At 36.1% G+C, this 13,886-nt stretch overlaps 1 protein-coding gene across 7 annotated transcripts in view; it reads right to left on the reverse strand.

The window, feature by feature from the left end:
- THOC2 (THO complex subunit 2) overlaps positions 1–13,886 on the reverse strand; it is a 49,274-nt gene that overhangs the window by 26,108 nt on the left and 9,280 nt on the right. For 4 of the 7 annotated variants that reach the window (XR_015806781.1, XM_088173246.1, XM_014886352.2 and 1 more), the window contains exons 5-14: positions 12,604–12,674; positions 11,808–11,929; positions 10,923–11,056; positions 9,161–9,327; positions 8,419–8,511; positions 5,918–6,073; positions 3,109–3,281; positions 2,768–2,963; positions 1,056–1,097; positions 318–359 (exon numbers count right to left, since the gene is read on the reverse strand). Coding sequence is in view for 6 of the 7 variants with exons in the window: in XM_088173246.1 (XP_088029372.1) it covers positions 318–359; positions 1,056–1,097; positions 2,768–2,963; positions 3,109–3,281; positions 5,918–6,073; positions 8,419–8,511; positions 9,161–9,327; positions 10,923–11,056; positions 11,808–11,929; positions 12,604–12,674 (1,196 nt within the window). In the remaining variant the exon portion in view is untranslated. The remainder of the gene's footprint in view (positions 1–317; positions 360–1,055; positions 1,098–2,767; positions 2,964–3,108; positions 3,282–5,917; positions 6,074–8,418; positions 8,512–9,160; positions 9,328–10,922; positions 11,057–11,807; positions 11,930–12,603; positions 12,675–13,886) is intronic. The other 3 variants (XM_014886375.2, XM_088173248.1, XM_088173247.1) reach the window with 1 other exon arrangement.

The raw sequence follows: 13,886 nt of genomic DNA on the forward strand, positions 1-13,886 counted from the left end.
TATAAGTTAGCTTTCTACGGGATACTTGGATTTCATTGTGAACAATCCTGATAATAAATTAGAAACTTCTGAAATAAATAAATTGTGCAATTAAAAAAACATCATTGTACCAATAAACACCTCCCCTACTTCCAATTTGTCTTTTCTCTATGCTTTTCCCCATTAAGTGTTATTATTATTATTTTCCATATGAAGTGTTATTTATAGAATAAATAGCTGGAGATTTCCAGTTGATTCCAAGCAAATAAGAAGTAAAATGCACATTTGGTCACCATCACAATTTTGCATAAAAACACCTTCCTCCAAAACAAACTCACCATTTTCTCTTTATCTTCCTGTTTGCCTCCATCAGACTGAAACTGTAACAAAGACAACCATGTTAAGCGTAGCACAGTTACTGTAAGTTACAGTTTCAGCACAGGGCTATCTCAGCAAAAGCAGAAACCTGAAGGGCCAAGCATCTCTTCAATGTTTAATTTGCCACATCTGTCAGCATTAAAGTATTTTTAAACAGAAATTCAAATGCATGGATAAAACGCATTCTTTACATATAGAGGGGCTCTGCACTATTTTGTCCAAAAAGAAATAAAAGCTAGAGCTACAAGGATACTTGCTATTACATATGAAATACTGAATTTTCTTACTGGAGACGAAAATCAATGCCTAAGCATTCTACCTAAGCACCTTCTACCTAAAAATCTGAGGATTTCCAACGCAGTTACCAAGAGCCATAGATTATTTCCCATCTTTCTCTCACAGTAACACCCTCTTAAGCTTTTCATTTTCGTTATTAAATTACCCTCTCTGCTTGCTCCACTCACCATGAAAAGCATACTAAGCTATCACAACAGTAAGTGCACAATTATTTTAAAGGTACACTTTAGCATGAAAGCTGCAGTGCAATGTTAGTAGTCTAACTTTTAAACTACTGCATGGGTTAACTTAGAGTCAAATTACCTTCAGTTACAAGTATTTCTACTATGTGTTAAATGTAGTTTCACAACTAGAACATGCTGATGGCAACAATGCATTAAAAATAACTTTCCCTATGTTACCTTAGCCACTCTGTCACTGACGAATTTCTTCACAGTTCCAACCTAGAGCAAATAGCTAAAATGTTGCTCATTCTTGTCAGAAACACATTAAACTGTTATATATTTACAGTAAACCTGCACAAGAGATTCCATAAACAAGTAATTCTCCATTTCAGTGCACATATCCTCAGAAATGGGGCTTTTTCACAAACCTTAAGTACTTCAATGACAAAGTAGTCCTAATAGTCTGCCGACAGCAATAAAATGCATTAGTCCCTAAAATTACAACTTCCAACTTAACTGTACTGTCAGTGCAAAACAGCCTTCACTGAAGTTGCATCAGTCTTCTCACTGGCCAGCAAGAAATGAGCATGCTATAAAGTCAGAGTATTTACCACTGGGAAATTTTACCATTCTGGAAGTAGGACAACAGCTGAAGTTTCCACGATTTTACTACAAAGACTACCTGGAACCCAAAATTGTAGGTCTCTCACCCTGCCACTGCATCTTGGAACCTAACAAGAACGAATTCTCTTGACAAAATCTCCTATTTTCAACAAAAAGATCTTCCCAAGAATTCTGTGTTCTTAGCTCTGCATCATCAGATACAGCTGGACACGAAAGCCTCTCCTTAGGTGGTATATAAATTATGAGCATGCCAATATTTGGTAGTTGCAGTTGAAATAAAAATACTTTTAAGAAAAAGAAGTTATAAAACTGAAAACTTCCCCTCCAGTGCCACTTGGATCAATCAAACTTCCCAATTTTCTGTCATAAGTTAAAAAATAATGCTGGGTAACAAAATCCATAATTTTTAAGTCTCGGAGAGGCGGACTGGTTGTTCATTGATAATAATAGCAATTTAAATTTTTTTTATTCCAAAGTTTCTCTGAGCTGCTGTTTAAAAAAAAAAAAAATTAAACCCCTATTGTTGACTTGAGAGCAAACCCAAATTGCCAGAAAAGCAGCAAAAGAAATCAATCAAAAAGGCTCAATCTGAACTACCGAGTACATGTTAAGGGAGCTCAGGATATAAATTCAACTTGCAGCCTTTTAAAACAGGTCATACTGCCAATCCTTCAATAGACATATGGTAAAGACATGGTCAAAAGACAGTAACCCATCTCAAGAAATCAGTTAATTTCTCAAGTTGGCAACTTGAAGTAATTTCCACATCAAACTCATCCTTAGCAGCATCTAAAGACTTGTCACTGACACAAGATCAACAGCAGCAGATTTTAACTAGGCAGAACAGGGGGGGGAAAACATGAAGTAAAACGATGCAACATTCCCCTAATTCCCAAGTAACCTAACAGCTGGAACAGAAAGCTGAAGTTATTTGTACTGCACATGTATTAGGTTATCAATCCTTGTTTATGACATTGTAGCAGTGATAATGTAGAAGCTTGCAGGCAGTCAGTACTAAATGTCCATTGGGTTTTTTAATTATACACACAGAGATGGTATTTTAAAATAGGAACACCATAACGGGAAATCAGGTATCACTAAAATATTCGTGGTTATAAACCTGAAGTGCCTTAAGTTGTTCATAAAAATGTTTATGGATCATAAAATAGATCAAAAATTAAAATAAGATTATCCAAGTTCGTCATTAGTCAAAATTTTCTTTTGTTTCAGCATTTGAATATCACACAATTAGCAAGACAAGCTTTTTTTTATACCGGAGTAATTGGTATTTTTCACATTTTGACCAGCTGTTGTGTCATACCAACCTCTTTCATAAATGCTTTTCCAAGGCGCACTACTTTTGCAAATAAAATGGGATCATGGGACAGATGAGGACCAAGGTAACAAAGCATGTTGAACACTTCCTTTCTCAATTCCTCAAAGCTCTCTGCTTGTTTTGGTGCTCTCTTGTTTGGCAAAGAGGAAATTGGTGACCCTTTAGCTCCCTTAGGTACACCAACTCTGAAAAATAAAATATGCAGCATTTCACATGAAATAGAAGTGAAAATGTTAAAAATGTATCTATAACTAGGCTTATTAGTGAATTCATGCTGTAAAGAAATTGGTTTCCTCCAGAGTAGCAGCAGAACTGTGGCTGTCACTTTACCTGCGGTACAGAGGCTCAATTGTCACATGGACAAGCTGGCAAAGTGCGATGGCAATCGGCTTGTGCGAAGTAGAGTAAAATGGAGGCATCTGATCCATAATGCTTTGTGCATGGTGCCAGTCACCAATTTTCAATAAGGCTTCCAATAAGCCAAGTTTTTGATTATCAGGAGGCTGCAAGATAATAAAGAAAAAGTGTGTTCATAAAGTCTCCTTAATACTTCTCCTTAAGCAGCTGCAATCCACAGCTAGAGAAAAAAAGCCTTATATATCACCATGTAATAAAACCATATGCAAAATAAAACTTAGCTAGACATTTAGACAATCAGCAAACCTCAAAAGAAATCATAAACTAATCCATGTAGAATTTAACATCTGGATCAAAGTTAAAAAAAAAACAAAACCAGACATTTATAAAGTTGCCTGATGACACATTTTTCCAACTGTCACAAGCTACTGTGGCTTATTTCCTTACAGGACATTTTAACCACAGTGCAAGTACTTAAGAATCATTTATGCTCTGTGTTTTTCTGGGTTTAAAAGCCCAAACATCTCTTGCAAAAGCAGATTAGGAAAAAAAAAAAAAAAAAAAAAAAAAGCTAAGCCACACTCAAACCCTTCCTCTGTCCCAGTGTGCCTGTACAGTAAGTTTCACATTAGCATCTGTTCTAGGAGACTCTAGATTTTAAGTGCAAGTCCACACAAAGTTTTCCAGAGATTCCCTTTGTAATACAGGCATAAGAGAAAACAGGAGTCTAGAGCTAAGGTCATGCCTTGAAGCGGCTTTTCAGGGACATGGTATTGATATATTTTATTGTTATAAATTTGTTTTCCCTGGCCCCCAAGGTAAAAGTCTATTCTAAAGTGACTAACAGTAAGGAGAACTAGCTGTAAATAACTATAAGCCTAAGACGATGTTTACACCCAGGGAAGGAAGATTACAAGTCTAGGACAAAATGTTATTTTAGAGCAAAATATAATTTTATTTAAATCACACAAGCAGAGATGGCCGACTGACAAGAACAATAATTAATTACAAAAAGACACTCCTATGCCCACAAACTGTAGAACCAGAGCACATGGCAACATGTAGAGGAAAGCTCCATAGCAAAACCAAGTAAGGTCTCTATTCATGCTGAACTTATGGAGCTCACATGCTGCTTGACTTATGGGTAAGCAAGGTCTGACAGGAGCTCTCCAAAAGCCAAGACGTGTCCAGTACAGAGGGGTCAGTCTAGAATTTCTATCAAACCCATTCCTGCTACCCACACTCTGACCTGTCTGGATGTCCTACCACACAGTTAAATGCATCAAAAAGGCTAAAGTAGGTAGCACACTTGTCAAGATTAAATTATTCATATTAGAGTCATGAGATAATAATGAATTTTAACCACACAAAATAAGCATTTTGTGGATTTAAAAGTCAGGTCAATAATTTTTAAACACTGCTTTCCTTCTGCAGGCATTTATTCTCCTGCAGGCATGATACTTACTGTATTAAAAATAGAACATTAAAATGACATGTTGGATACAATCTGCCTAAACTTAGGCTAACAACAGCTTTCACATGTAGTTACTCCCCTAAATGCTGTGAAGTGCACAGTTAAGCACATACAAAAGTATTTTTAGAACAGAAACAAGTTTTTCAAGACACAGCACACACTGCATAACAGTGTGTGCAGTCACAGATTGGTTTCTGTTAAGTAAAGTTCTTAATTTTCCCATCACACAGGCTCAGATTTTTATCCTTCAGAAAAACGCTGCAGTTTCTGGTAGAGCTTAAAATTCCCTAGTTCTTAATTCTAAAGCTTAGCATGAAAGCTGTCTTAATTCCTCTGACATGACTTGTAATGCATACACTCCCCACGTTCAAGGGTTTATTGTTCCATCAGAACAGAGTGACAACCATTCTTCAGAAAATCCTGGGCAGCCCCATCTGACAGCAGAGAAGGTGGGCCAAAGCAACGTGGTATAAGCAAAAGGGAGGGAGATCAAAAATTTAAAGTGATGAAAAGACTCTGTTTAAGCAGCAGCTGTGGCTGCAGTTGAGTCAGAGGGTAGTGACTGTATCAGGTACCTGAGGAAGAAAATGGAATTAGATTTTTCAAGCTAGGAAAGAAAAATGAAAGTAGGAAGGAAGGTCAGAGATTAACAGAATCAAGGTGGAGTAGAAGAAGTAGGAATAGGTAGACAAACCAGGTTTTAAATAAAGTGTTCAAGAAGTACTTAAGCACCCAAATGAAGATGAAAACAGAATGGCCTCTAAGAGATCAAATAATTTTGTTTCTAAAATTATAAATTTACACATATAGAGATACAGGCTTAAAGAAAAGCACAGAGAGCAGTTACAACTAAAAATCTTCAGTTTTAAGCTTTTTCTACAATGCAGGATAATTATACCAACATTCCTAAGTCCGGCAATTCTTTATGTCCCAATTCTTGACTGGGAGAACTAATGTCCTTACTTTTAGGAAATCAACTAGGATTATACTATCGTGAATCTGACAAGGGCAGCTGCTAAAGACCGTGAAGTGTATAAATGCTGGGGCATAATTAGTGGAGCCAATACAACAAAAAGGACAGAAGAAATCAATTACTCATTTAACCAAGAATATGTCACGTACAGAAATCGAGAACAAACCCCAAACCAGGCATTTTTGTACACCGGATATAACAGAAGTGCAGTCAGAAGACAAATACAAGCCATCCAAGAAGTATATAACTGTTGTTGAAATAAACACAAGTATGTTTTTATAACAATACATTTTAATTAAAATAATTTTACTGAAAAGAAAGCTACTCGGTCACACCTTTTCAGTTTTCTCCTCCTCTTTTTCCTTTTCTTTCTCTTTTTCCTCAGTCTTTTCAGATGATAAGACGACCATTGTAAGTTTTCTGACAATTTGTTTAGCTTCCACTATCTCTCGCTTGTGTTCCTCAATGATGGCATTATCCCCCGGTAGAAGCTGAAAAAACAGAACATTGTATCTGAAAATTGAAATGATCAACTGCTACTGTGGATCACCTGAGCTTAGAGAACTTTGTTGTTTCTGGTTACTAATCTGACAGTCTTTCGGGGAATCAGTTTTTTTTCCTTGCTGCCATCATCCCAAATAGGGAATTACACTAATAGCACACCAGTCTGAAATCAGGGACTCATGAGAAATAATACCACTCTACTTCTTCACAACTATTTGTTGTCTGAGCCCCCCTTGCCCTCCAATTTACTATTCAGCTGTAGCTTTATGGTGACAACTACACACATACTCCATGGTAACATTAACACAACTCAGCACCTTAATCGAAGTGAATTCAAAATATTGCTCATCTAAAGGGAAGAAAAATTTGATCACCAAGGAAAACCAGGTAACCTACTTAGCCACACACTTTGATTGCACCTTCATTTTAGAGAAATACCATTTAAAGCTTACCAAATTTTTTATTTATGAGCAATGTGGGTTAAACACATGTAACATCTGTTCATTCGAAATCATCTTAGATAAAGTACCTGGCATGAAAAAACCTCAGCATAGTCTTGTACTTGAGAATAATCAGGGTGAGGAATATAAACATGCACTCAGAAATTAAAAGGCTCTTTTTCTGATAAAGCAAAACTTCAATTTAGCTCCTGAAACCAAGAACACACTTTCCCTGCAAGTAAGTAATCAGAACTTACTGCAGAGTCATGACCTCTTTGATACATTCATCTTTTCTTCTAATGTTTTTAACAAGAGAAGATTTTCATTGGTTTTTCTTTGCCCAAACTGATCATTGAAGGAGGAAAGAATTCCTCCATTTCACAGAAATTTGGGGAAGAACAAATCCCACTTGGAAAGGTAAAAGGTCTAGGGAGCTGCATTTTTCCCATTTGAAAACACAGGAAAACTACTAAGCTTCACCAAGAAGCACCTAGTGTGGAATTTCAACGGGCAAATTCTATCTTTAGGATGCCATACATTCTATATGGCTCTGTGTATACACACACTAATTGAGAACAGTTTTGACAGGCTTGGAAGGGCAGGGAGGAGAGAACATTCTTAATATGAGTGATAATCCTGGCAGGGCTCTCATACGGGAGCCACACAATGAACTCCAGACTCAACACCTACATGTTAATTATTTGATATAAACTTTCATAGCAAGTTAAATTAAGCCTGAATTGAAAAGATATTAAAAAAAAATATACCATCCCAAACATGCAAAGACAGCTACTAGAAGAGAGATTCTGGAACGAGACTGAGAATTATCATCATGCAGGTGAACAGTGCAAATGACTGCAGGGACTCTCGAGCCATGAGACTGGCAGAAAACATGCCCAAACCTGTACAAGTCTGAGCTGAGATTGCACAGGCAACTGTAACTCCAAGTCTGAGCATGTTTTGTAAGCTTACAAACATTCTCTTAAAAACAAGCATTATCATCACACATTCCTCACTCCACACCAGTTATCTGAGACATGCACTCCTGCTCTTGCTCCACCCAACACATTTTCAGCCGAAATACTCCTATGAAGCCAGTGAGCTACTAATGAGTCAATATTGATGAGACTGGGACTAAGGCTATGAAATGCCCTACAAATTAAAGGCAGGACTACCTTCCAAACCTTCCACAGGTCTAACTAGATTTCCTTGATATCAGTGGAAGAGCTGAATCTTATTTTTTTTGTCTTAAGACTATGGATACTCTGAAATTAAAAGTTCTCGTATAATGTAAAATTCATTCGATATCTGCAACATTCTGTTAACCAGTCATGAAACCAGAATGCTGGTTGGTTGATAAGCCTGGCAGAACCACACAAAGTCTCTGATTATATCTGAACACATAAGTCCCTTTCCTTCCTTCAACCTAACAAATGATCAGAATTCTTGTAGAGAATGAGAGGCCTCATCAGGAACATGCAACCATTTTTAAAAAATACCCCAACTTTTTAACTAAAAGAATGTTTGGAGCCGATTGTCCTACCACTTTTCTCAAAAACTGATCCTGTAAAGCAAAACTCGATGGGTCTAACTCTTAAGGAAGGTTACTTACCTCCAACTTCCTACTCTGCCAGAACGTAAACAATCTGAAGGATGGTACACAGATAATTCAAATAAAGTTTATCAGCATTCATATTTCAATGTGTGCTTATTTGAATATGTGGCCTTAAGAAAGCACTGAAAATTTGAACAGTCACTAAATATTGTACACCTATAGGTATTACACAGACTATCGTGAATCTGAAAATTTAGAAATAGGGTAAAATATCTGACTTGCTTTTTTTTTAGTGTTCTTAAGCTTTGGCATCTAGCAGAGTAGTACTGTCACTTACATGAACATAAAGATCTTCCAAGTCTATGAGATTATGTTGCAAAAGGACAGCAGCAACTCTGTATAAGGAGGAAGGGGTCTCACCACTTGGATCCTAAAATGGACAACATGGGAAATTTAAGAAAAAAGCAATGAGATGACAGCAGAAGGTCATAAAGCAGGAACCACTCAATTCTTGCTCAGATGAAACATATTAACCCACAGTTCACCTTGTTACTTTGTTATTTAACTGCTACTACTTCCAAATCTCTAGACTTAATTGTAATATACATTCAGTATTTTCAGAAACAAAAACTTTATCTTCACACCCTATGGTTCTTGTATGCAATTCCTAACTACACATTTTAAAAAAACCCCTTGTGTATATTATCAAATATCAACCATGACTCCCCAGCAAACATGCTCCTCACTCCTGAGGATAAGTCTTATTTATAATGTACAGTTTCATTGTTAATGCCAGTCCTTACATAACTCTACAAGTTCAAGTGGAAGGTATCAAGATTGTTTTCAGCTCTTTTAAGAGAACATTAAGCATTCTCCTGTAAAATATGGTAAGAGACTCCCACTCAAAATAATGAAATTATTGCTTTTAATATCAGAATTTTACAACAAAAACGAATTTATATATGTAAAAACAAAAACAAACCCACAAAAAAAACAAACCAACCACCTGCAGAAAATCCATTATTACTAGTTCAACCATCAACCACAAAACCCAAAAATTAAGAATGGAAATACGTTACCTGATAAAATTTGAATTTGAACCCAAGGATATGGCATAGAGTCTGAGGTTCACACATGTACATGTAAGACTCTATCAGTGGTACAAAGAAATCATCATACTCAGGCCTGCACTCATAGACTTCTAGGATGATATCCAGAACTCTGTTAGGATCAAGATTGAAACATCCTAGTGGAAAGGACAGAGCAGAAAAGTTAAATAGAAAAGTTTGCCAATTTTCATCTTCATTCTGTTTCTAAAACACAAATGCATTAACTTTTAAAGTTTTTTTTTTTCAGTGAAATTTGAACCTGACTTATCAATAGCAAAATAATCTGGATCATCTGTAAGTACAGCACCAATCATTTTGATTTGTTGAATATTGAACTATGCAAAAATACTAAACAAGACTTCCAATGCAGATTACAGCAAAAGTAGAAATTAACACCTTAAAGGGAACATTTAATAATTAAAAACCTGATCTTGCCAACACCATAGGGCAAGCAAAAGGTAGGGGCTGCTGCTTCTTCCCTTGTGCTGCCACACATATTCCGTCACACTAATCAGTCAGCTAGTAATTATTTTACACCCCAAAAACTATTCTGGTTTGAGCTAGACCCTGATCCTCCTGGTGGTACTGCCCTGTCAATTCAGCATTATTACCAGCAGAAGAGAGAAGTTCCTTTATTTGAAGGGGAGCAAGAGAAAAGATACAGACCAAGTAAGTTAATACTGAAATCATACCTGTATTTTACTATACAAACTTTTCCACCAAAACTCCAGGAGCCATACTTGAGGCAGAAATATTACTTTTATCCAAAAAATCCACATCTAGACTATGTTCTTCATTGTGCCATCACATGTTTTATCCAGGCACATCTACTATGCAGATATATAACTGCATCAGTCTTTCTTTCCCATAAGCCACTTCAATTACACCAGAACCTACTGCAAGATAGTACTTTAAAAGAATTGACATATTGTAGGAAGTCTTTTTGCAATTCCTAAAATTCCAGGGAGAAAAACGTTTTATCACAAAATTCCTCAAAATTAGTGGATTTTTTCACTGTAATAAGTAGAAAAACTATCCTACTCTCTTGATCTCTCCCAAATAAGTATTATTGTTACAGGCGTTTGACACTCAGGCAAAACGCTTTGATAAATGAAGTTTTTTTTGGTTTTTTTTTTACAAAATGGCAGCACAGCCTTTTGCCCATTACTGCACTGGCACCATATGAGACAGGCACTAGTACAAACATCAATATATTGTACAAAATTCTTTATTCAAAAAGAAAGTATAAAACAAGGGTAATTACAGGTATTTCCTGTTTTTAAAATTTTCCACTTTGACTGTGAGATTCTTATCATGACTCAACTTAGAAATATGGAAAAATCACTAAAATAACAAGATAAAGGAAGAACATTTTCTGCTTCTCATTTCTCTTCACAAGGAATCACTCATTCAGTATCTTCAATAATATAAGAACGTTCATTCACTGAACTGATACATTCAATAGCAAAAAGCATAACTTCGTTATGCTTCAATCTACCTGACAAGCACAGGTAGATTGAAAAAGATGATAAAATCACAGCATGAGTATCTGAGGCTATACCATAAATTCAGTATTTAAGTTAACTATACCTACACAGCATTCTCAAAATTAATTTTCCCACAGAAATGGGAACTTCAAGACACCATGATTCTATCCAAGGTGATCTACCTTCTGTAGTCATAAGAACATATAGGAAAACCAACACCCTTATTCTTTCAGTAAATTCCTTACCTATTAAAGACTTGATATTTTCAAGGATTAAATCACTAGTGATATTTCCAGATAAGTCTTGACCCAGTTCTGCAATGAGCTTTGCATAACCTTCATTCTCCTCTCTTAGCAAATTAAACTTCTGTTGCTTATAACTGCAAATAAAGGGAAATTAAATACTGTTGTGTAACATGCATCCAGTGAAGCTTATTCATGCTCTTAAGAATTTGTTATACAAAATGCTAATTTTGAAGACATTTTTAAGAACTTATTATTTACCTGAGCTGTTGCAAAAACTATTAAAATCAGTGCATGAACGCCTGTAAGGTAGCAAGAACCCTCTGAACAAATTCGGCTCTTATTTCAAACGCAGATAATTAAAAAGATTAGAGCTACACTTTACAGGAAAGCCTGCTCTACACACTACTCTGCAGAACTGCTCTGTGGCAGTCCATGCTTAAGAACCTATTCTTGTTTCAAGTGATGTTCTTTGACGCTGAAACATTGGATGCAGAGAGAGAAACAAAACATATACCAAAAACCATAACCCATGTTGCCCAAACTAATATATTTGCCTAGTTATGAAAACAAAACCTATTCTTAACTGATATAAGAGCAATAATTAGTTTGTTATACTTCGTAAATTCACATATCACAAATAAAAATTCACCCGCATATACGGAATCACTGTAGCAAAAGCCATAACTAACATGAGAAAGATTTTATACTTCTCAAGAGTTTGAAAACTAAGGGCTAACGAAATTCTTTAGCCAATGGCAAAGTGAAGTGCAACAAAACATATTTCCCAAAGAAAACTGAGTATTTGGTAGAAAACATTGTTGCCAGAATAATCATCATTGCCCCTCCCCACCCACTCCCCAAACAACCCTTGCCCCCAAAACTTACAATAGTTTTGTCTTTATTTTAACAGATTTTTGATTGAACTGTTGAGACTGCTTGATGAGTCCCAGTGACTCCAATGTCTCAGGATCTAAACGCTCCTTTAGGACAGTGTCAGATACAAGATACTAAAAAACACCAGAAACACACACCAAATTTGTCAAAGACCTAAAAACCACACAAGTATTAGTTTATGCTACATGTCCATTCTGACTACAACAGAAAAGTTTGCATTTTGCTTCAAACACAAACGCAGAAAAAACTGACACACTATTAACTGAAACTGGAATTTTGCAGTGGTTGATTTTACATACAAGAGTACCGTGAAGTAACAAGCCTTAGAGTCTAATTGCTGGTTACTAAGTATACATAGCTTAGCATCCACGGACATTACTACCAAGAACTACATATTTACAAAGCTTATTCTCTATTTTTTAAAAAGTCCTATTTTCATATCCTGGACTTTCCTACAAATCAAGCTTATTCCATGCATTTAGGAATGCTACTTCTAAACACAAGGGGAGGTTACATAAAGAAGTGCAACCTGAAGCATACTTCAGAAGCAAAATTTCTGGTGAACTTGCAGGTGGAAAAACTTAAGTTCTCTCAAAACTCTTTAAAGAACTCAAGGGGGAGCTGTACTATATTCTTCTATTGCAACACTATGGAGACAAATTTTTAAATTATTTGGGCATTTGGAAAACACTCTTTTCTGGAGAAGAAAAAAAACAAGCTTCAACACTTTTTTCTTGCCAAATTTCAACATGCAATTTTGCCAAAAGTCTTCCTAGGTGTAACTTACCAAACAGGCCAATACCAATTGTGTAAAATGATCCCTCTTATTTTTTTCTTCTAAACAACTTGTTTCAATATCTACAAAAGAAGATGGGGGGGGAAAAGCAATTTTTCCTTGTGAAATGTTCTTCTTTCAGCAACTATTCTGATAAATGCTAATGATAACACAAGGCAAAGAAACTTACTGATAACATGGCAGCTTCTTGCCACTTCCCACCCACTCATCCCCAGAGAGGTTCATGTAATATTTTGATGACAATTCCCACAAATTCACAAGTCTCATGAAAAGGTAAAACAGAAACGAGAGGAACGCTGCAATAATTTTTCTTGCCATTCTCTTGGCTGCAATAACACTTATGGCAAGCATTACATATCAATAATAAGCACAAAACCAGAAATACAAACTACTGGAGAGAACTGCATGATCCTGGCCTTAAGGTAACGCTCTAACTTTTTTCCACATGACTTTAGGGAATTACTATTTACAGTCTGCCTGCAGTCTTTTACCAGCTATGTTTCCGTATTACCATTAATTTCTTCTGCATTGGCTACTACTGAAAGCAATTCGCTCCTATGGGAAGACAGGCTATGGAACAGTGGGCAGGGAAGCAAACCTTCTAAAGCAGTTTTAAAAAGCACATCGTTACAAGAAGTGAGCTGCAAAACTCAGGTAAAACAATGAAAGGCAGACATTACAATAAACAAACAAAAAACCCACCACACATACCCATATTAAATCAGACCCACAGAGAAAACATCAGCAACAAAAACGTGAGAAATAAGACCCTAAAGAGACTGAAAACCAGTGATGTAGCAGGGTAGAAGTGGAGGCAACAGACCAGCCAGACCTGTGTGGACCTTAGCGGCCAAGACTCAGCCAAAGAACAAGCTGTAGTAAAAAAATTTTTCAGGGTATGTGGACGAGTGGACAAATCAAAACTCTCATTTACTGAAACAAAAACAATTGGGAAAAAAATCCTTATAGTAGCAAATACTGATTAGAATAAAAAAAGAAGATGGCGGAAACAAGCAAGAAATTGTCAAACGTCCTTTGTCCCAAAGTTTGAAAACTAGCTCCTCAGCCATACTATTCTCTGCTACTAGAGAAAGCATAGCACTTCGCTACACACTAATTTAAAGGAAAGGGGGAAAAGAAAAATAATAGAAAAAGGCAGATAGATACACTAGGTTTCAGTTATTCAAGTAATTCAAGAAGCAGCTAATTCAAATCTTCTAATGGAGATTTTAAAAGAAAAGGACATCAGTGTAATATTGCATTATGGAAACTAG

The sequence above is a fragment of the Sturnus vulgaris genome, chromosome 14, assembly GCF_052056855.1.
Source record: "Sturnus vulgaris isolate bStuVul1 chromosome 14, bStuVul1.hap1, whole genome shotgun sequence".
NCBI lineage: Eukaryota > Metazoa > Chordata > Aves > Passeriformes > Sturnidae > Sturnus > Sturnus vulgaris.